The sequence below is a fragment of the Prunus dulcis genome, chromosome 6, assembly GCF_902201215.1.
Source record: "Prunus dulcis chromosome 6, ALMONDv2, whole genome shotgun sequence".
Classification (NCBI taxonomy): Eukaryota; Viridiplantae; Streptophyta; class Magnoliopsida; order Rosales; family Rosaceae; genus Prunus; species Prunus dulcis.
In genome coordinates, this window is record NC_047655.1 from 5,509,751 (window position 1) to 5,529,299 (window position 19,549).

General features: G+C 38.4%; 5 protein-coding genes across 5 annotated transcripts; 3 read left to right on the top strand and 2 right to left on the bottom strand.

Moving 5' to 3' along the window:
• The first annotated feature begins 1,549 nt into the window (after positions 1-1,549).
• Positions 1,550-3,356, top strand: LOC117630753 (CAX-interacting protein 4). The gene is made up of 2 exons (XM_034363507.1): positions 1,550-1,655; positions 2,078-3,356. Exon 2 carries the CDS (start codon positions 2,100-2,102, stop codon positions 3,069-3,071), a length of 972 nt encoding a protein of 323 aa, XP_034219398.1. The 5' UTR covers positions 1,550-1,655; positions 2,078-2,099; the 3' UTR covers positions 3,072-3,356.
• A 541-nt stretch (positions 3,357-3,897) lies between these two features.
• On the bottom strand, positions 3,898-6,058 carry LOC117630754 (mitochondrial import inner membrane translocase subunit Tim9). The gene is made up of 2 exons (XM_034363508.1): positions 5,726-6,058; positions 3,898-4,374 (listed from the first exon to the last, which is right to left on the bottom strand). The coding sequence occupies exons 1-2, from the start codon at positions 5,818-5,820 to the stop codon at positions 4,188-4,190; spliced, it is 282 nt and encodes a 93-aa protein (XP_034219399.1). The 5' UTR covers positions 5,821-6,058; the 3' UTR covers positions 3,898-4,187.
• A 5,642-nt stretch (positions 6,059-11,700) lies between these two features.
• On the top strand, positions 11,701-13,766 carry LOC117632045. Its single transcript, XM_034365417.1, has 2 exons — positions 11,701-12,352; positions 12,902-13,766. Exons 1-2 carry the CDS (start codon positions 11,827-11,829, stop codon positions 13,534-13,536), a joined length of 1,161 nt encoding a protein of 386 aa, XP_034221308.1. The 5' UTR covers positions 11,701-11,826; the 3' UTR covers positions 13,537-13,766.
• A 579-nt stretch (positions 13,767-14,345) lies between these two features.
• Positions 14,346-16,541, top strand: LOC117633203 (outer envelope pore protein 16, chloroplastic). The gene is made up of 6 exons (XM_034366917.1): positions 14,346-14,568; positions 14,726-14,777; positions 15,032-15,063; positions 15,347-15,380; positions 15,525-15,592; positions 16,208-16,541. The coding sequence occupies exons 1-6, from the start codon at positions 14,455-14,457 to the stop codon at positions 16,346-16,348; spliced, it is 441 nt and encodes a 146-aa protein (XP_034222808.1). The 5' UTR covers positions 14,346-14,454; the 3' UTR covers positions 16,349-16,541.
• A 681-nt stretch (positions 16,542-17,222) lies between these two features.
• LOC117631620 (pentatricopeptide repeat-containing protein At1g07590, mitochondrial) lies at positions 17,223-19,485 on the bottom strand. The gene is made up of 2 exons (XM_034364871.1): positions 19,094-19,485; positions 17,223-18,602 (listed from the first exon to the last, which is right to left on the bottom strand). The coding sequence occupies exons 1-2, from the start codon at positions 19,427-19,429 to the stop codon at positions 17,352-17,354; spliced, it is 1,587 nt and encodes a 528-aa protein (XP_034220762.1). The 5' UTR covers positions 19,430-19,485; the 3' UTR covers positions 17,223-17,351.
• Positions 19,486-19,549: the final 64 nt, after the last annotated feature.

The following is a 19,549-nucleotide window of genomic DNA, read 5'->3' on the forward strand; positions in this document are numbered from 1 at the left end:
GTGATATTCTACATTAATCTAATCTAAACTATAAAGAGAAAAATGGAAAAGACATCCGCGCTAGCCAAATTGACTAAACTCGTACGGGTGAGAAAGATGTTTAAGAAAGAGGAAGACGGAGACTTGGTATATGAGATAGAGGAGTCCTAGTCCTAGACAAGGAATTGTAAACTTAGCCGTTTGTAATTAATGTAAAGAAAAAGAGAAACTACTAAATAAGAAACAAAAAATAAAATCTACTAGATACCACAAAATAATGTCAACAACATCATCGTTCTTTGTTTGTTTTGTACCAAGAATAAGAAATATCAAGATGCGATGATACAGAAAAAAAAGAAAGCAAAACATACGTTATATTTCGAAGACCACAATACGAGCCCCAAATAGATTTTCTTTCAAGTGGGTCCGGCCTCATGAAATATTCAAGTGTGGCCCAAAAGCTCCTAACTAGATTATGTGCTGTTAAACGAACTCTAAAATTAATTGAGTACGCCATACTACCAAACTATTTATTGAATTACTAATTTACCCTAATATAAAATGACCAAAAAGTATATATTGAATTGTGAAACAAATAAAATTTTAATAAGTACACCTTACTCACTATATTCAACCCTTATCATACGTAGAAAAGCCTTCGTATTGCTTGGTGCTCACGAATAACGCAGCGAGTGTTAGTTTAGTTTAGGATTGGTATTATGAAATTAAAGATTTTGATGAAACTCAAAATTTGAAAAGTGGGCACAAATTCATGCAAAAAGAGAAATCTGTTTAGGATTGGTATTAGAGTGTTGTACCATGGCTATTTTTTGTAGTTAAATATGGTGTACTTAGTTAATTTTACATTTTGATTAAAATATTAGAGTTAACTTAGATTATAGGGTGTACTCAGTTAATTTTAGGGTTCGTTTAGTAGTATTTTTTTTTTTTTTTTATATAAAGGGAAAGCTCCTACTAAAATATTTGTGTAAATCCGTGTGGGCAAAGGTTCGAAATCTTTAGACACCCAAATAACATTTGTGTAAACCCCCCTTTTCCAATTGCTCGTATTAAAAAAAGTAGTATAATAAGAGTTATGAAGAAACAGTGCGAGGACGTGACACGTATACTCTCTTATGTTCATAAGTCTTGGACATTAGTCTCATTTACTTTATTAATTACTTGATTGTTTGATTGAGTTTGAATTTCCCACCATTTTGTTATTAACCAATCCTACCAAATTGAAATATTAGGCTACCACCTCAACATTATTTGTGAAAAGAATGTTTTAATGTTTACAATCATCATCATAAAGTGGTGCTGCTGCTGCAGGAGGAGGAAGAGGAGGCATGCTTGAGAATAATGAGAAAACAATAGTTACCTGATTTATGTATGAAACCCTAATCACTTTTCGAACAAAAAAAGAAAAAAAAGAACCCTAATCACTAATTAATTAAGCAATAGGCCCAATTCCTATCTTATTAGGATAAATATTTGCTTTGTTCGAAACGACATCGTCTCGGACCTATATACGAAAAACGGTTTACCCAATTGAATTATATTTGTTGATAACTTGATATATTGAGTCGGGGTAACTTTCCCCAATCATAAAGTCCTTTCATTGACGCTTTTGCTCTTCGAGAAGCTCCGCTTCGCCTCCGATCAGGGTTTCACAGGTAAAGCTTCAATCTTTCCATGTCGAATTTAGCTCTCTTTCAATTCGTCTCTATCAATTGCAATATATAAAAAAGAACCCTTTAATTTCCAACCCACCGTACGGACAATTTTCGATTTTCTGTTTGATTAATGCTCAATTTTTTTGAAGATAAGTTATTCGGTTGTGCCCTCTTCTCATCGGAGTTCGTTTCTGTTGCATAAATTTCTGCACGCAATTTTGTAATTAGACAATTCAATAGGAGTTAAAGGAAACCCTAGAATTTAAATTTCAAAATTTTCGACTTATTAGGGTTCTTATTTGATCGCGAATGAATTCGAAGAATTCTTAACTTTTGATTTCATTTAAATTCAAGTAGTTGTTGCGTTTTTCTTTTTTGTGGGTATAATTTCTGAGAATTCTGATTAGTTTGATTCTCTGTAGGGTTTGATCTTCGAATTTCAAAATGCCTGCCACAGCAGGAAGGGTTCGCATGCCCGCAAACAATCGGGTGCATAGTAGTGCTGCCCTTCAAACCCATGGTATATGGCAGAGTGCAATTGGGTATGACCCCTATGCACCCAACAAAGAGGACAACAAGACTTCTGCGCAACCCAATTTGTCGAACTCTGAACCAGATGCTGAGAATGCGTATGCGAGCTTCCAGGGCCTCCTTGCACTTGCCCGTATAACTGGGTCCAATGCTGATGAGGCTCGTGGGGCTTGCAAGAGGTGTGGCCGTGTTGGGCACCTCAACTTTCAATGCAGGAACTTTCTGAGTGTTAAGGAAGACAAGGAGAAAGACCCAGACACGATTCAGGCTGATGTTGCGTCTGAATTGGGTAAGTTGAAGAGGAAGCTGGGTAGGACAAATGGGAAAAACGTGGATGAGAGTGAAGAGAGTGAGGATGAGGATGAAGACAGTGAGAGTTCAGATTCAGATTATGATTCAGAGATTGAGAAGATCATTGCTCAAAGAAATGGGAAAAAGGCCGGTAGAAAGGATTCTAAAAAGAAGAATGAAGACTCAGATGGTGATGTGTCGGATACGGATTCGGGGGAAAGGAAGAAGAGAGGAAGGTCGAAGAAGAGGAGTAGCAAGAGGAAATACAATGATGATTCAGATGATTCAGATGAAGGTAGGAAGAAAAGAAGGAAGGAAAAGCGGAGGAAGAGGGATGAGTCCTCAGAGGAGGATGGTGAGCGCCGGCGGCGGCATAGGAAGAGTAGGAAGGAGAAGAGGAGGAGGAGAAGTCATCGGTATTCGGATGACTCTGAATCTGATTCGTCTGAAGATTCTCATTCTCGTAAACACCGCAGTCGGAGGAGCAGAAGGGCAGTCACACCATCTGATTCTGATGATGATTCACGGGTAGGTAGGGGCAGGAAGCGATCTGAGAAGAAGAGCCGGAAGCGCCATCATGAGGATGATGAATAAATCGATCTAGGAATGGTCTCAAACTGTGTACCCCAGGAAGCCAGCTTGAATCTATGTAGTTTGCAACAATATGCTAGTGCAACCTTTGTATTGATTCTGTTCATTTGCTTGGACATGCTTCTGTCGTATTTGGCTGTTTTGCTTTCTGAGATGAAACTATCACTTTGCTTATCGGAAGTTTGAACGTTTCTGGTATTAGTTCATTCGATCTTGTGCCGTTTTCTTTCGTTAACATTTATTTCATCCTACTCTTTGAATGATATTTACAGAGCATATTGTGCTATATGTATATAAGATCGTATATTTCGCCCCAGATTTGTTTTCTGCAAGCTTTTGAATATATCACAATTGTTGCTAATTAGTATAGCATGCAGGAGTATTGTAATTAGTTTTGTTCTGTTGATTTCCTCGAAGGTTTGGTTAGATTTGGTTGTTTTGCACGAATAAAATTGTTACTAATTATCTACTAGGAACCTTAATAGCTCTTTTGATTTTCAGTTTCTGATGTCACTTGTGTTGTAGCTTTCTTGCTTGTGGTGATTTCTGGTGTCACGAATGCTTTGCTGCAAATCTTTTATGTAGAATTGGTCTTCCATTGGCATTTTTGTTAGCTCTAATGACTAATGCGATGTTAAAGTGAATACAAGCAAACATTTTGTGGGTTTCTTCTCCTTGTGCGTATTCTTGTGGATTTTCATAATTACTTCGTACTCTTGAGTAGAAGCTTTAGTTTAATGGAATGGACTTATGCTTCACAAGTGGCCAAGTTTTTGTTTGAAGGGCCAAAACTAAGCGAAGGTTATGTCCCACTCTGTCACAACAAATATAAGGGCAAAGCAATTTATTCATCAGATTAAGGAAGTCATGGATTGCTACATTGCTTGGATTAGTAACAGTAAAAATTCTTATCTGACAGCAACTTAAGATCCCATGTATCTACATAATACAATTTGCTGTTTTCCCTTGACAAGAAAAGTGAAATCGTGAAAAATGGGTACAACCACTATTTGTCCCTTTTTTTTTCTTCCCAAATAAGAAAAAGGGGGAGATTCTCCAAGAAAAACAAAGAAAGGAAAGGCCAAGATGGCGTGACCGCACCCTCTTGTGATTTGATGACTAATCTTGTGTTGCAGCTCCCTGGTTGAGCTCTGCAAACCTCATGCCAACACGCATTGAATGCTTTAGGAACTTCTCAGCACATCGCCTGACACAGGTTTCCTCTTGCTTCTGCAACGATTTGTGCTTGAAGGTATCGACGCAATCAGTGAAGCATCTCTCGACAAGTGAGTTATACATCCTCAAACTGCAAGAAAATTCATACTGTTAGCAGATTTGTTCCATCCTTCAGCATGGAAATGGCATCAGACAAAGCCTATCAAATTTACCTCCACCAATTCATCCTACACAGAACTAGGCAAAGATCTAGTTCCCTAGTTCAAAACTATGATAACAGTTCTTTTACATGCAAATAAGCATCCAACTTAGAAGCCAGGTACTAAGAATACCTTAACTTTAGTCTTGGTTACTAAATACTAATGACTGTGATGTTCACTCATTTCCATGCATGTTCTCTTAAGCACTTTGCCTAAAATTTTAACTTTTGGGATATTAACATTGCTTTCTGTACATGGTTGGATTAGCATTTCAAAATGGCGAAAACAAGTAAATGTAATACAAAATGGGGCAACACTGTTCTCTTATGGATGATGAACCTGAACATGACAAAGTCTGCAGGAATCATGAAATTTGTACTAGAAATGTCTACATGAAAAACACAAATGAAGGTAAAAAGATCATTCTTCTCCCTAGTAACACAAATGCTTGAAAGAAACAAATTCAGGTCATCAAACAGTATCTCATATATTCTTTATCGCTTTATTTGTTACTTGGGTAAAATTCATAAACTAAGGAATAAACAACATTTGCACTAACACATAACTAGTGTAGTTCCCAAAACGTCCAGAAGCAACACAAATGTTGCCATGGTTTTAAGGAGAACTTTTATATGGCTTCACAAAAAAAGAGTTCTCACAAAATTAAACCATGTGACCTAAATAAAAGAGGAATTGTGAAGCAACAAATCTCAGTCAATCAAATGACTTGGATCTTCCATGCTCTTCGCAAAATTACTAAATCTTCAGAGGCTTAGAGAAAAAGTTTTTACCCGTTGATTCCAAATTCATCAAAGACACAACGCGATAATAAACAAACATTTGAGTAGCAATTCAACTGGAAATAAAAGCACAATACATTGCGCTACAGATAACAGATTGAAGCAGACCAAAAGATCAAAACATTCCCCCACTACAAAATACATTAGAAATGCAAGAACAAATTAAATCATGCAATACCCAAAATTCTATTTTAGAATCACAAGCTTCTATCTTTACATTAACATAACCGTTCTCAAATCAAATAACAGAGACTCAATGCGGCAAAGACCAAAATTCTCTCTTTCTTCAAGTGAAACATTACAAATTTACAAATTTGGATGAACATTTTATGCCTGTGCAGAACCAAATTTCGAGTTTTTTTTTTTTTTTTTTTTTCATATTATCAAGCAGAAATTCAGAATTTGAGAACCCAAAGACATATGAGGAAATGTAGAAACTCGAAGGGGAAAATTGGGAAATTAATTAGATAAAAATAAAAACCTGTCGCGGATCTGGAGCTGATCGATCATAGTGGCCATTCTGAGCTTGTCTTCCTCTGGAAGGGAATCCAGATCTCCTATCATGCTCTTGTCCATACTTGGATTTATCAACTATTTCAGGATTTTTGCTAAATTCGTTACTCTCTCTGGAAAATCACGAAGTTGGGGTTTATGGACCAAGATCGTGTAGCAGATCGCTTCCCCTTTATACCGAGTTAAAACCCTAGATTTCGAGGAGACGGATATCATCATATGCTCGTAACGGCGCCGTTTGTTAGCACTGTCTTCTGAGTCGTATTAAGATGATAGTGGCCGTTGGATTTGAGCATGCTATGAAAATTCAGAAATTGGCTTTAGGTGCCTTAACTTTCTTTTTCTTTTTAAAAAGAACTAATATGAAATAATAGTCTTTTTCTTTTTTAACAAGAAAACAGTACAACTACACCAACATAATTGGAGGAGAATTCGAACTCGGGTAGAAGAGCACACTATTATTGCAAACCGAAAAAACCTATAGATTTATCTTTTTTTTAATTAAGCATTTGTTATAAAGAAATAAAGCCCACATAGGTAAAATTAGATGGCAATTAGTCAAAAGATGGAGATAAAGCTAGAAGGTATTAGTCAAAAGATGGGATAATGATGTTGTGGAGAAATCATTATGTCTCCCTTAAAAGCCATTTGCTTTGCCTATAAATAGACATTATATTTGCTTGTAAACATATACGGAAGAAAGAAGAGAATAGAGGGAAGAAAGAAGAGAATAGAGTGAGAGTCAGAGAGAAGAGAAAGAGTGGAATTTATCTGAGGAGAAATTCTGTCAGTGTAAACACCACAAAGAGAAATATAATTCCACTCCCAATATTACAGTGGTACTTCTCACCCTCTAATTATTCTAGTTTTATAACAGCATTTGTATTTTGTGGGATTTCATTTGCTACTTTGCTTTTTTCCTTTGCCCTTTTCTTTACTAGCTAAATGAAGAAAACAAAAAAGGTCTTTATTTTGTGGGTTTACATCATAATTGAAAAATACAACATAAAGGCTTTTTAGTTTAGGTGTAAATATCGAAATGGTCCCTATATTCTACTTTATTGGCTAATTTAATCCCTATATATTAATTTGGCCAATTTAATCCCTGTGTTTGTATCTGTTAACAAATTTAATCATTTTTGTCAAGGATTGACTAACATATACAAACATAAGGACCAAATTGGCCAAATTAATAACACAGTGACTAAACTAGCCGATAGGATAAAACTCAGAGATCATTTTAATATTTAAGCCTTTATTTTATATATATATATCCTGGTTTTAACCGAACAAGATGTGGATAGGACTGAATTGGTTAGAATATTGTTTTGGATTGTAGGCAGTATGAGATTGGAGTAATTCAGTTGTTATGGTTTAGTTTATAAAATATTGTAACACCCCGACTCCAAATTTAATCCTTTTTTTAATTATTTAAGGGAAATTTCAAATTTACCCTTGAGATAGGGGTATTTCGGTCACTTTCTTATCCGGAGAGAGTTTGGGACAGTGACTAGTATTTTTGGATAGGTCGTACTGAGACGAGTTCGTAGACACGTAATGGGCTCGAAACGGAGTTGTAACGAGAGAGATATGGTCAAAAGAAACCCAGTGGCACAATCATAATTATTTTGAAATGAGATTTTTTTAAAAAAAAAAATCAGATTTCTCTCTCTCTCTCTCTCTCTCTCTCTCTCTCTCTCTCTCTCTCTCTCTCTCTCTCTCGTGCTCTCAGCCGGCCATGTTTTCCGTGCTCTCCTCCGGCCACCGATGACGACGGGGCTGGTACCAAAATGATCGGGCCGTCGTCCTCTTCCAACTCCCAGCCGGCTCCCGCCTCCAGCCGCCGCGGTTTCGTCGAAAATGGAGAAGAAGCGGCGGGTGTCGTCCGAACTTCTCCGCCGTCGATCTCCCTCCTCCGGCCACCGATTCTGACGAGCGAGGTATGGTTTCTCACCTACTTTTCATGCTCTAGCTGCCTGTTGGGTAGGATTGGATCGATTCTTAGCGTAGGCAATTCGATTTTCGAATTGAAATTCGGCCGATTTTGGGATCGCGTTTTTGGCCACTTCCGGTCAGTTTTTGGGGTAGGTCCAAGAACAAAAGTGGCTCCAAATAGGGTGTTATACCTAGGGTAGGAGTTTGGAGCCGTGGTTTTGAGATTTTCCGGCGATGCGTTATCGCTTTGGGCACCCAGGCTGCCGGCGCGTGTGGCGGTGCGTGGGCGAGGTAGTGGAGTTGCACTGTGTCTCGATGAGATCCTTAGGTTGTCACGAGTGCGTAGGATTTTGCGGATCTCAATTCGGACGTCGTTTGACTATCGAACGGATATCGCCTATTGCGCGTTATCCGGGTTCGATAGGTTGGGACCGTTGGATGGTCTCAAATTTAATATATGTTAATCTAGGTATTTTTAGGATCGTGTAGGAATTCACGGATCGTGAATCGGAGCCCCGGATGTTCCGATTAAATAATTTAAAGTTTATGTTTTATAATAACCGTCAGATCGTGCGATCGTGAGCGATCCGACCTTCCGATCTGGACCAAACTTGCAGGATGAGTGTCCTATACCTCTTAGATCCCATAGGAACTTTCGGATCGGAAATTGGAGGTCGTGGGCCCCGTGGGCCCGTTTGACCAGGGTTAGGATAGTTTGACCCTTGGTTAACCGTGAGTCTCCCGGAGTAATCTCACCTTCCCTGGGGGATTATCGGGTGCTAGACTATTGTTGAGGTTTACACAACATTAGAATTAAATTATATATTTATATATGTTTGTAAAGGTATAAAAAGAGTCTAGGATGTCAGTTTGAAGTGCTATACGCACTACCTTAGGCACCTCCTCGAATTTTGGTTACACTACAAGTACCACGCAGTAATATGTTGAGGTCGCACGTGGCGTAGGTTATCCGGCGTGTCGACAGACCCCATACGTGAAGTTGGTTGTACCGGCATATGGGGAGATATGTGACATGATATGCAGGTTTCGCGTAGCGTAGGTTATCCGGCGTTGAGACAGACCTCATACGTGGCGTTGGTTGTACCGGCGTATGGGGAGATATTATGATATGATGTTGAGGTCGCGTGTTGCGTAGATTATCCGGCGTGTCGACGGACCCCATACGTGGCGTTGGTTGTACCAGCGTATGGGGAGATATATGATATGATGTTGAGGTCGCGCGTAGCGTAAGTTATCCGGCGTGTCGACAGACCCCATACGTGGCGTTTGTTGTACCGGCGTATGGGGAGATATGTGATATGATGTTCAGGTCTCGCGTAGCGTAGGTTATTCTGCGATGAGACAGGCCCCATACGTGGCGTTGGTTGTACCGGCGTATGTGGAGATATTGTGATAGTATGGTATGGTCGCACGTGGCGTAGGTTATCCGGCTTGTTGACAAGCCCCATACGTGGCGTTGGTTGTACCGGCGTATGAGGAGATTATGTGAAATACATAGAAACAAAATAAGGTATTGCCTATGTGTGGAATTGGGTTTTAAGGAAGAACTATGTGTGGCTTGATCCCTCATTGAGGGTATGTAGGCAGCCAGCCGAAGGTTATTAGGTGCAGCCGCGGACATAGATGTGATTGTGTTAGGAGGTTAAAACCTCGTATGTTGAAATTGAAAAAGTTAGATGATGTACGTTGAAATCTAGTAGTCATAATTTATATTTGAATTTATCGTTTGCCTTGTTTAAGGAATGAATTGATTTGCTAGCATGCTTGGTATTTGAAAATTATTGAAAGGCTGAAGGCTGTTTATGTGAATTGCATGAAATTATATTATGGATGCTGCCAGTTGTGGATATTAAATGCGTTTTTATGCAAGTTGAAATTTTGGGAAATGTCCAATTTATTGGGGAGACTCTGCCGAAATTTCGGCAGAAAGTCTCGGTCTTTAGTAAGTGGGCCTGACATCGGGGTGATGCCGGGAATTCCACAAGATTCGCCTTGGGTTTTGAGAAATTCGGGGCGGGGCCTTTCAAATTTAGTCTCATGTTTGTATTAGATCATTGCCTCTTATAAACTTTATTTTTTTTTATTTACATCAATTTATTTGAAGCTATTGTTCAATTTAATTGTATTAGAAATGGTATTGGTAGCTTGCATATGAAGTTAGTGCTACAGAGTTCTTAACTTATAGGACAGTTTGTTAAGAACTAGTTAAGGATTTGGATTTGCACTACAATCCCGTTTTTAAATGAAGGAGCTTTGACCCTTTTTTCTTGTGTTCAGAACCTCTTAAGAAGTTGTCTGGTCCTCAATTTGGTGGGGTAACACCAACTGGCCGCCAAAACTCTGGACCTCTTCCTCCTATTCTCCGTGCAACAGGTCTCATTACATCTAGACCCATTTCTTCTGGCCCACTAAATGCTTTTGAGGCTCCCCGTAAGGTATATGGTCCTTTGGAGTTAATCGGATCAATGAAAGTACAAGGTTCCTCCATTGTTCGCAATCATGCCGTTACTACTCTTAGCCAAGACGACAAGTTTTCGTTTAGGAAGAGCTTCCTGAAGCTAATATTATGGTCTTTGATTCTATTTTTCGTGATGGGGTTCATAGCTGGTGGTTTTATTCTAAGTGCAATCCACAATGCATATCGCCTCATTGTAGTTGTGATCCTTTTTGGTGCAGTTGCTACATTATTCATATGGAATACTTGTTAGAAGAATGCCTTGAAAGCCAATTATTAGATGAAATCTTTTATGGCTTCAATTAAACCAATTATTTAGGTTTATAAAAAACGGAAATTATGTCAACAGAGGTGACGGTCCATGCATGACCATTGACCTATTTGACAAGTTCATGGATTTATGAGATAAAGAAAGTGATCTAATGAGGTTAGATGTAAAGGGACCTTTCCCTATAACTCAAACCAAAAATGTTCCGGTCATAAGATCGTTTAATTGGGCATTGACAAACCACAAAGATTGGTACGCACTCTATCTACTTAAACATGAGGATGACTAGTCACGATTCATTCGTGGGAGGACATTGAGATAAGTGCATAGGTGCTTGCTAGGGAGTGAGTTCATTGAACGCGATAAAATAAGGAAACTTGTATGAAAGTTCTACTTGCATGTCAAACAAGATTTATTCGGTTGCAATGAAGCAAGGTTAATCCTTAAACATGAGGCACCATGATTGTCTTATGGATGAATAGTCGATCTCTAATTAATCCTTAGACCTGAGACCCATCCCTCCCCCTTATTCCCCTATGACCACCACCGCAAGCCACCCTCCCTTTTCTCCCTCTCTATCCCCCTATCTTTCTCTCCCATTTGAGCTCCCCACTCATCTCCGTATTTTTAATTACAACAAAAGGGAAAGAGGTGAAGTGGGTGGGCCCTTTGTTCATTAAAATGATTTATTTATTTATTTAATATTTTACTAGCTTCTTTGCATGCGCTTCCGAGAGGCTTTTTTTTTTTATTAAAAAAATTTATTTTAGAATTAAAAAAGATAATGGGTAGTTGTGTTCTATAAAAATTTTTCTTTTAATTTTAATTTTTTAAATATGAAAAAGGTGTGAATTTAGCATATTATCCTTACTTAATTAATAATTCAATTCTTAATATTTGCAGTAACCAATGGTATTTTGAATGTTTTACCATGCTCTGTCTTTTGTTATATATATATATATAAAATGGCCAATTTACCCTCATATGTAACAGCAAATTAGATGAATGTTGAGATTAAAACAATAGGAGGGAATTGACAATAAAAATTAATTTGTGTACTTAATTTTCCAAAAAAAAAAAAAAAGGTTGAGAGTATAAATAAAAAGTAACATACAAGTTCATGGGTAAATTAAAAGTAACATACAATTAACCCAAAAAGAAAGTTTAAGAAGTTGACTGAGTTTGGTGCTCAATTCCCACACATCACAGACCTTTAATTACAGAGCCCACCACATAACACTATAACAGTAGATCCAATTAATGCCCAAAATTAGGAGATTCAGGCAAAATAAAAACCCAACAAACCTTCATAATTCCAATCCTATAATCTCTGTCATTTCCATCCAAATATCTCTCTCAGTCAAAGAAACCGGAGAGCCTCAGCCAACTCATGATGTGGTGGTACCTTAGCAGAACACCTTCTTCAGCTTCAAATGCCAAACCCAATGATCAATATTCCACCATTACTTTACACAATTCCATCTTCCCAGTTTCTGATTCTGGCCTTTTCAATGATATTTGCATTGTTGAAATCCCAAACAAACCCCTCATTGATCACAACAAAGACAACAACAAAAGCAGCAGCAAACAAGTAGAGACCTTTCCATGTTCATCATGGGAATGGTTTGCCTATCAATTCTCTCCAACCCAATTCCATTCTGTGGTTGTCCCTCGGGTTCTGTCGCCGGTGTTCAGAATCCAAGTTATTGGGGTCCTGCCTGAACATTTCTTGTGTGCCAAGCTGGTGCAGAGTCCTCATCAGCCTCATGCCACCCTGTGTACCTATTCATCCAGTGAAAATTCGCTTCATGATGTGCCTAAAATGAATTGTGAGGATCGGAACCCGTTCGGTGCTGCCTGTGCCCTTCGTGATGACTGGCTTTATGTTGCAGGAGGCTATAAGGGCAAATCTTCCAGTAAGTACTGCTATAATGTTCATCCAGTTTCCTTCTTTTGTGTATGCCTTGGTCTTGGAAAATATATTAAAATTAGGTTCACGCTCAAATATAACCAATTACCCAATTAGGTTTGCTGATTGGGTACTCAAGCAAACAATTTTCAATTTTAATTTTTAGCCATGGATCACGCTAAGAATAAGTAGGTATATCTGCCACGTTGATAAAGCTTTTGTAGATGACTGTATACTGAGTTTTTTTAGATGGATTCAAAGCCAGGATTCAAGTGCTTTTGTAACAGATATTTGCAGAAATTTCAGACACAATTTCATATAAATTGGTAACAATCTCCTAACATGGATGCTGATCAACTACTTATGTTTGAGCCCCTTTGGACCACATTTGATGTGTACTAAGGAACCACCAGTGAAAATTAGATGACCAAAGACTTCGATTTTGATAAACTAGTCTTTGAGGCTAATAAGAATCATAATCATATTTCTCTGATCATACTTAGATTCTCTCCCAACCACACCACTTACCATGTGGAACTTGATGTGTGATATGCAGATATTGATCCTTCATCTTACTTGAATTTGGTTGAACGATTGAACCTGAAGACATGGGAATGGCAATCACTGCAAAACATGCAAGAACCGCGAGCATTTGCAGACGGCTTTACTCACAAGGGCAGGTTTTTCGTGGTCGGTGGTAGCGCAACTCTCAAGCACTCGGCTGAAATCTACAACCCCAGCACCAACTCCTGGGTGTGCTTAAAGTCATTTGTGCCCAAGGAGGCAGATGGGTTCACTGCAGCATCACTCAACGGGCGCTTAATGTTACTTACTTGGTCAGATCAGTTAGGTGTGAAGCTGTGGCTTTGGACTGTATTGGTTAATCCAAATTTGATATGCAGGTGCAGATTGATCAGTTTCTTTCCAAACCAAATTGTTGAGAGGCCAAGACTAAAATCACATGGAGCAAAAATGGTTCAAGTTGGGGGAAAGGAGGTGTGGGTTTTGGTGGGAGAGAGTGATAGATTTTGCCTGCAGGTTGATGGATCAAATGCCTTGCCAGTTTTCCCAGCACCAATGTTTAGGCCTGGTGATGGGCATGAAGCTGTGCAAAAGGGTCATATCTATGCCTTTTCTTTCACGGATGGAGTTGGATTAAGTTGGAGAAAAATCCCTGTTTACTCAATTTGAGTTCCATCAGTTTTTCTGGTATTCATTTTCCCCCTAAGTAGATTGTAGAACAATGACTGTATTGCATATTTTCTGCTAATGCATGCAAAACAGAGTTATGCTACAAAGACACAAACTTTGCTGTCTGTAAGTCAAGCAAAACTGCATAACTTTCATCTTTGTCATTCTTGTCCTGTGTTTCCTTCTTTATTAAACAGTTCAGTGCAATAAAATCCCCCTACCTCTTCTTGCATTTTAGGATTCAAATCAGATGATCCTATTTCTCAATCTTTCTAACTTGCTACTACGACAACCAAGGTCGAAAGAGATTCAGAAAAATCAGTTATTCACAACCGTTGATGAAGGACTCCTATAAAATTTAATGATTGGTAATCCTTCTTTAGCGACATTGTAATCATATCCAATTCTAATAATAATACAAGTTGGGTTACGATCTATATCAATGGAAAATTCTGAATCAAAACATTGAAATGAGCAAGTGATGGACAAGCAATTAAAAGTTCAAGCCTTAACCATCTCAATAAGTTAAGATCTCATATGGAGTAACTAATGGACTAAAAGCAAAGCTTGTACCTTTGCCCAAAAAATTAAAGAAAAATTGATGGCAAGATTAAAAAATTTGGCTTGCAATCAAAACAAATGACATTTCGAGTATTGACACATTCACGTGCACTTGATCCACAGGCACCGCCCATTGAGGTTGGATGGAGCTTCCGATGGCATTTTGGTAAAACTGCCCATTACTGAAAAAGATCATAAATACAAAGACCAATCTCACCCCAAATTGTCACCTAGTGTTACAGTCACGCACACGTACAAACAGAGAGAGAGAGAGAGTGAGACTGAGAAAGAGAGAGAGAGAGAGAGAGAGAGAGAGGGTGTGTGTGTAGGTGGTGAAAGAAGAAGAAGAAGAAGAAGATGCCAAGAAGCAGTTTCTCAGGGATGATATCAGGGCCAAAGGTTGATGTGATAGTCGACTTGGGGAACCCCTTGCTCAACCATACTTTCGATGGCTTCTTGAAGATCGGAACCGTACGTGTTTTTTTGTTGTAATTTTTTATTTATCCTTAACATTTTTGTTTCTTTTCGTAATTTATTTATGTATTTTGCTTCTGGGTTTTGATCTTTGGGATCAATGCTTCAGTTCAGAACTTGAAAGGCGTCGTTTTGTTTTTCTGGTTTTGTTCAGGTCGCTGCTACAAGAGCTGCTGCAGAGGATGCTTACAAGATGGTCAAGAAAGGTATTTTTTTTATTGTCATTATTGCCAGTCCAACTGTTTGGTTCCCGAGGAAAATGAGAGAGAGGAAAAGCTTTAATCTTGAGTCTCTTATGAAAAATCACTCTTATTATGTGTCGGTTTCTTGACTCATTTGGTTAAAGTGTTCATCATTTCCTGTTTTAGTCTGATGGTGTAGATGGTGTAATCGTTGTTGAATAAGATTTTTTTTTTTTTTTGGGGTGACATTTACTGATAATTTCAAGTGATGTTTACAGGGAGCATTTCCACTCACGATGCTGAGCACACTGTGAGTAAATACTAACCAGGACCCTCCCTTGTTTAATCCACTGGTTTACAATTTTGTTACTTGTATGATCTGAGAGGTAACTAGTAGCTACTTTAAATTAATTTCAGCGTCTTCAGTTTTTTTCTCATTTGGTTTTATTTAGTTGATCTATTGCTTCTCGGAGGTCTTACTCTTACTGTGCTAATTTGTTAAAAGAGGTGTGTTGTTTATCAGTGCACGTCAGAAAAAATCCGGATATTATACAATTTCCTAATCCTGCTAATTGGAAATGCTGTTTGTGCAGTTGAAGAAGATGTGTAAAGAAGGTGCATATTGGGGTAAGTAGAGTCATATGTCACTGAAAGTTAGATGTATCATGTATGTATGCATAAGATTATGTAAATCTTCTGGGAAAATGTTTCCACTTCCTTACTTTTGAACTTGGTGAACCGCATCAACAATTTCTTCTATTACACTGACAGGAACTGTAGCCGGAGTATATGTGGGAGCAGAGTATGGTTTAGAAAGGGTCCGTGGCACCAGAGACTGGGTATGTCTGTTCTAGTTCTAGATAGCTAGTTCTACTATACCTGAGCTTTTAGGAAAGAGCTAAAGAATGTGGTTCTTGGTTGAAAAGTTAGAACTCTTATGTTCCTCAGATACCTTACTTGGCCATAATTTTCCTACTCATTCATTTTGAGTTTGCGCATGTAGCTTGTGATATATATTTTGTTTCAGATATCTCCACTTACTAATTTATCAAACTCTAACTTCTATGTTCCTCAGATCCTCCCGTTGCCTTGCTTTTCGTAATTGTTCATTTTAAGTATGCACAGGTAGCTTATGAAATTATATTTAGGAGATTGCATGGTATTTTTCTTGTGAAAGAAGCTCACGTTAAATCTTTGCAGTCTTTTTTTCTCCTATTGATTTTAATCCCATATGCATACCAATTTCAACCACTAATTCATCCCAGGACAAAATTCTAATCATTGAGACATGACCTAAGAACTATCAAAGAGTTCTTGTTTCAGACTTGACTGTCAGTTTTTCACAAAGCTTCAATCATGCCATTTCAAGTTCATGTTTATTTAATAAAGAAAATTTTCGGACTTCAACTAATACTGCTGCCTCTGCTCATTCTTTTTCTTTTGATTTCTTGCAGAAGAATGCCATGATGGGGGGTGCTTTGACAGGGGCTCTAGTATCTGCAGCCACCAATAAGGGCAAGGATAAAGTTATTGTGGATGCAATTACAGGAGGTGCCATTGCAACCGCTGTGGAATTCATCAACTATCTCACCTGAACATGGAAGTATTAAATATTCTAACCGATCTCTCTGCAGATCCAGAAGAACTATGTAGTAGGTTTCTTGTGTCTTTTTTCTCATGAAGTTGTTGCATTGTAAAACGAATGTTCAAGTGTTCTTCAACTAAACTACTGAAGGTTGATACAATGGATTATGAATCCCATCTTCAAATATTATCATTCTCGAGCAATATGTTAGATGCTAACTGATATTGGTGCAGGGAAAATTATACGTTCATCCTTTTTTCACTTGATAAAGTGAATTTATAATCTGGATGCGAATCCTTCAAGAACTGTGTATGCAACAGCCTACACTGGTTGATTGCATATTAATTGATTATTTGGCGGTATGAACTTCTATTTACAATTTGATGTTGTACAAAAATGGCCAAAAGATTCGTTCAGCAGTCAACATTTATATAATGATGAAAACTGAGAGATCAACCTCCTCGAAAATGCATAGCTGATGAAAAAACATTGAATTTTGGGGTAATCATTTTATTTTCCAGTTGATATGTCAACCATAAGGATCTAGAGAGTAGATGAGTGCCTAAAAGCAATTCTCAAAGTAAACTGCAATCTGTCTTCCGATCCCTGTCAGTGGTATCATCTCTCTCTCTCTCTCTCTCTCTCTCTCTCATTACGTGACTAAATATTCTTCTCAGCATGTGACTAAATGTTGTGTGAGAAATAGACACATGCTTACGTGATGATAAAGATAGATGCTAGTATACTGGTTGCACCTTTTGTTGAATTCACTGAAGGAAGGACTGAGCATTGGCAGCACTTGCAATGAATTGAGTTGTAAAGGCTAGTCACAAATGGGTCCATTACGCATAAGAAAAGCAACTATATTACATTACATTCAACGAGCAACTTATGCATTATCTTCCATTTACAACATTGATAAACATTTTGTGTAAGAGGAATCAACGGTTCAATATTAATTTATTAAATGTATCAGACCACCTTACAAGTTACAACTATATTACAACTCAGAATCAGGTTCGAAACTGCTCCTCAAGTTTCATCAGACTATAGGTTTCGGCATCTGGCCTTGCGCCTCCTAGAATCATCCTCTTCAAAAGATTCGAATCATAAATTTTGGCCTTCACATAAGCCTTAATTAAAGTGTTGTATACAAAAGTATGTCTTGCATACTTGGCTTTCGTAAGTTCTTCAAACAACTTCTCAACGTTCCCTACATCACCATTCTCAGCGAAAGCCTCAATTATTGAATGAGTGGTCTCCAACCATGGGGTAGAATTCCTGACACCATTGCTCATTGTCGAACTCATCCCCATCTCTAGAGTCTTAATGGCTTCCTCTACCAATCCTGCTTTTAAGCAACCCAAAGCAAGATGGCGAAAGGTTATGGCATTTGGTTTGCACCCATCTGCCTTTATTTCCCTGAAAAGCTTAGATGCTTTATCGATAAGCCCATGCTTGCAATACACAGATATCATAGAATTGAACTGCTCAGTAGTTTTCAACCCTTTTTCTGCCTTCATCTCTAACCAAAGTTCTTCAGCTCGGCTCAGTTGGCTGATTCTACCAAATGCTTCAATTGCCATCACATAACTTTTAGACCGAACATGGGGGAGTTCCTTCACTAAACCCCAAGTTCTCTCTAACTCCTTCTCCTTCCCTAAATAACCATACAACATAATTAGAACATCAAGTGTTGACCAGTTACTACCTGTAACTGACTTCTCTAAGGCTTCAACATACGCTTCAGCTGCGGTATACAACCTTGCCACTGCATGGGCAGTAGCTACGATGCAGTGAGATATTTCATTCGGCTCAACTTTTGCTCGCTTCATATCGGAGTATACCTTCATCAATCCTTCAATATTGTTTTCGTTGGCTTCTATTTTCATGAGAATGTTGAATGTGGAGGCATGTAGAACCACTTTATCAGCCCTCATTTGTGCAAGGATTTTTACAATCAACTTTTTACGCCTTGAAGAGGAATGGAGAATAATGAGTCGATTAAATACCAAGTGTGAAATGGGATGACCCAATTCCCTCATTTTCTTCATACACTCAAGTGGAAGCCTTATTGCACCCTTATCCAAGCAAGCAATCGCAAGATTGTTGTAAAGCAGCTCATTTTGAAACTCAAGAGGAACGCGTGTAAAGAGTTCTTTACCTTGAGATATCCCATGAAACTTGGTTGTAAATTCCAACAGATAAGAGTAGTCTAGTTCCTTTGGCCTGTAGGGCCTTTCTCTGATCACCCATTCCATTACCTATCAAAAGCAATAGCTTTAGCTTTAAAATCCATCAACCCTCCACCAAATTGGTTCAAATTTCAAAAGGGTAGTAAGATTGGTGGTCCTGCTTGAGGTATGGCTAGTGGGAATTGGGCTGCTAGTCATCAGAATGTAATTTTGCAGGATCAATATTACCACTAAATTAAAGTTTATCACACATGGAATGGAATCTTAAAAAGCAACACCTCCTTATTTATCCCAGAAAAGAAAAACAGCAAGACCTCCCTTTACCCGAGGCTAATTTCTTTGGCTATCTACAGGAGCTTATATAATATTCCCATTGTAATTTGAGAACCCAGAAACAACATAAAACGCAATGCTCAAAGTTTTACCCAAAAAAGTTCACATTTTTCTTTTCCTCAATTTTCTCAGCAACTAAAAGGCAGGCAACTAAACAAAGACAACCAGTTAAATCTACCTATTATCCAAATGAAAGCAGAGAGAGAGAGAGAGAGAGAGAGAGAGACCTCAAGAGCGCGTTTATTCAACTTGAGCTTCCTAAGACGGTTAATGGCGTGAAAGATGTCACCTCTATGAATGGGAAAGCCATCACCCATCCAGCTCTGGAAAGCAGACCCAACTGGTTCTCCATTAGGCAGCTTCTCAATCCTATAAGATAAGCAGGACCTGGGTTCTTCTCGTTTTGACTCGGAGACTTTCCCGGTAAAATCATTTGGTGTTTGGGTGCAAAGAAAAAATTTGAAGCTAGACGAGATTTTGTTGGCAGAAAAATATGGGACATAAACTGTTTGAGGTTTTGCCTGAACGAACCTGCGCCGTATCACAAGGTACAGCGTTTGCATGCTTTACTCGGAAGCAGCAAACACTGAAAGCAATTTGCATCAGGTGACTGCTAAGTGCTAAAATTCACCCATTTACTCGAGCCCAAAATCTGAAATTCAAGCCAAGGACCTACCTAGAGG

Coding starts and splice junctions, on each gene's coding strand:
- LOC117630753 (XM_034363507.1), top strand. CDS start 2,100: ATGCCTGCCACAGCAGGAAGGGTTCGCATGCCCGCAAACAATCGGGTG.
- LOC117630754 (XM_034363508.1), bottom strand. CDS start 5,820: ATGGACAAGAGCATGATAGGAGATCTGGATTCCCTTCCAGAGGAAGAC. Junction 4,375..5,725: donor CAGCTCCAGATCCGCGACAG/GTTTTTATTTTT, acceptor ATTTTCTTGCAG/TTTGAGGATGTATAACTCAC.
- LOC117632045 (XM_034365417.1), top strand. CDS start 11,827: ATGATGTGGTGGTACCTTAGCAGAACACCTTCTTCAGCTTCAAATGCC. Junction 12,353..12,901: donor CTATAAGGGCAAATCTTCCA/GTAAGTACTGCT, acceptor TGTGATATGCAG/ATATTGATCCTTCATCTTAC.
- LOC117633203 (XM_034366917.1), top strand. CDS start 14,455: ATGCCAAGAAGCAGTTTCTCAGGGATGATATCAGGGCCAAAGGTTGAT. Junction 14,569..14,725: donor GCTTCTTGAAGATCGGAACC/GTACGTGTTTTT, acceptor GGTTTTGTTCAG/GTCGCTGCTACAAGAGCTGC. Junction 15,381..15,524: donor TAAAGAAGGTGCATATTGGG/GTAAGTAGAGTC, acceptor TTACACTGACAG/GAACTGTAGCCGGAGTATAT.
- LOC117631620 (XM_034364871.1), bottom strand. CDS start 19,429: ATGCAAACGCTGTACCTTGTGATACGGCGCAGGTTCGTTCAGGCAAAA. Junction 18,603..19,093: donor TGAATAAACGCGCTCTTGAG/GTCTCTCTCTCT, acceptor TGCTTTTGATAG/GTAATGGAATGGGTGATCAG.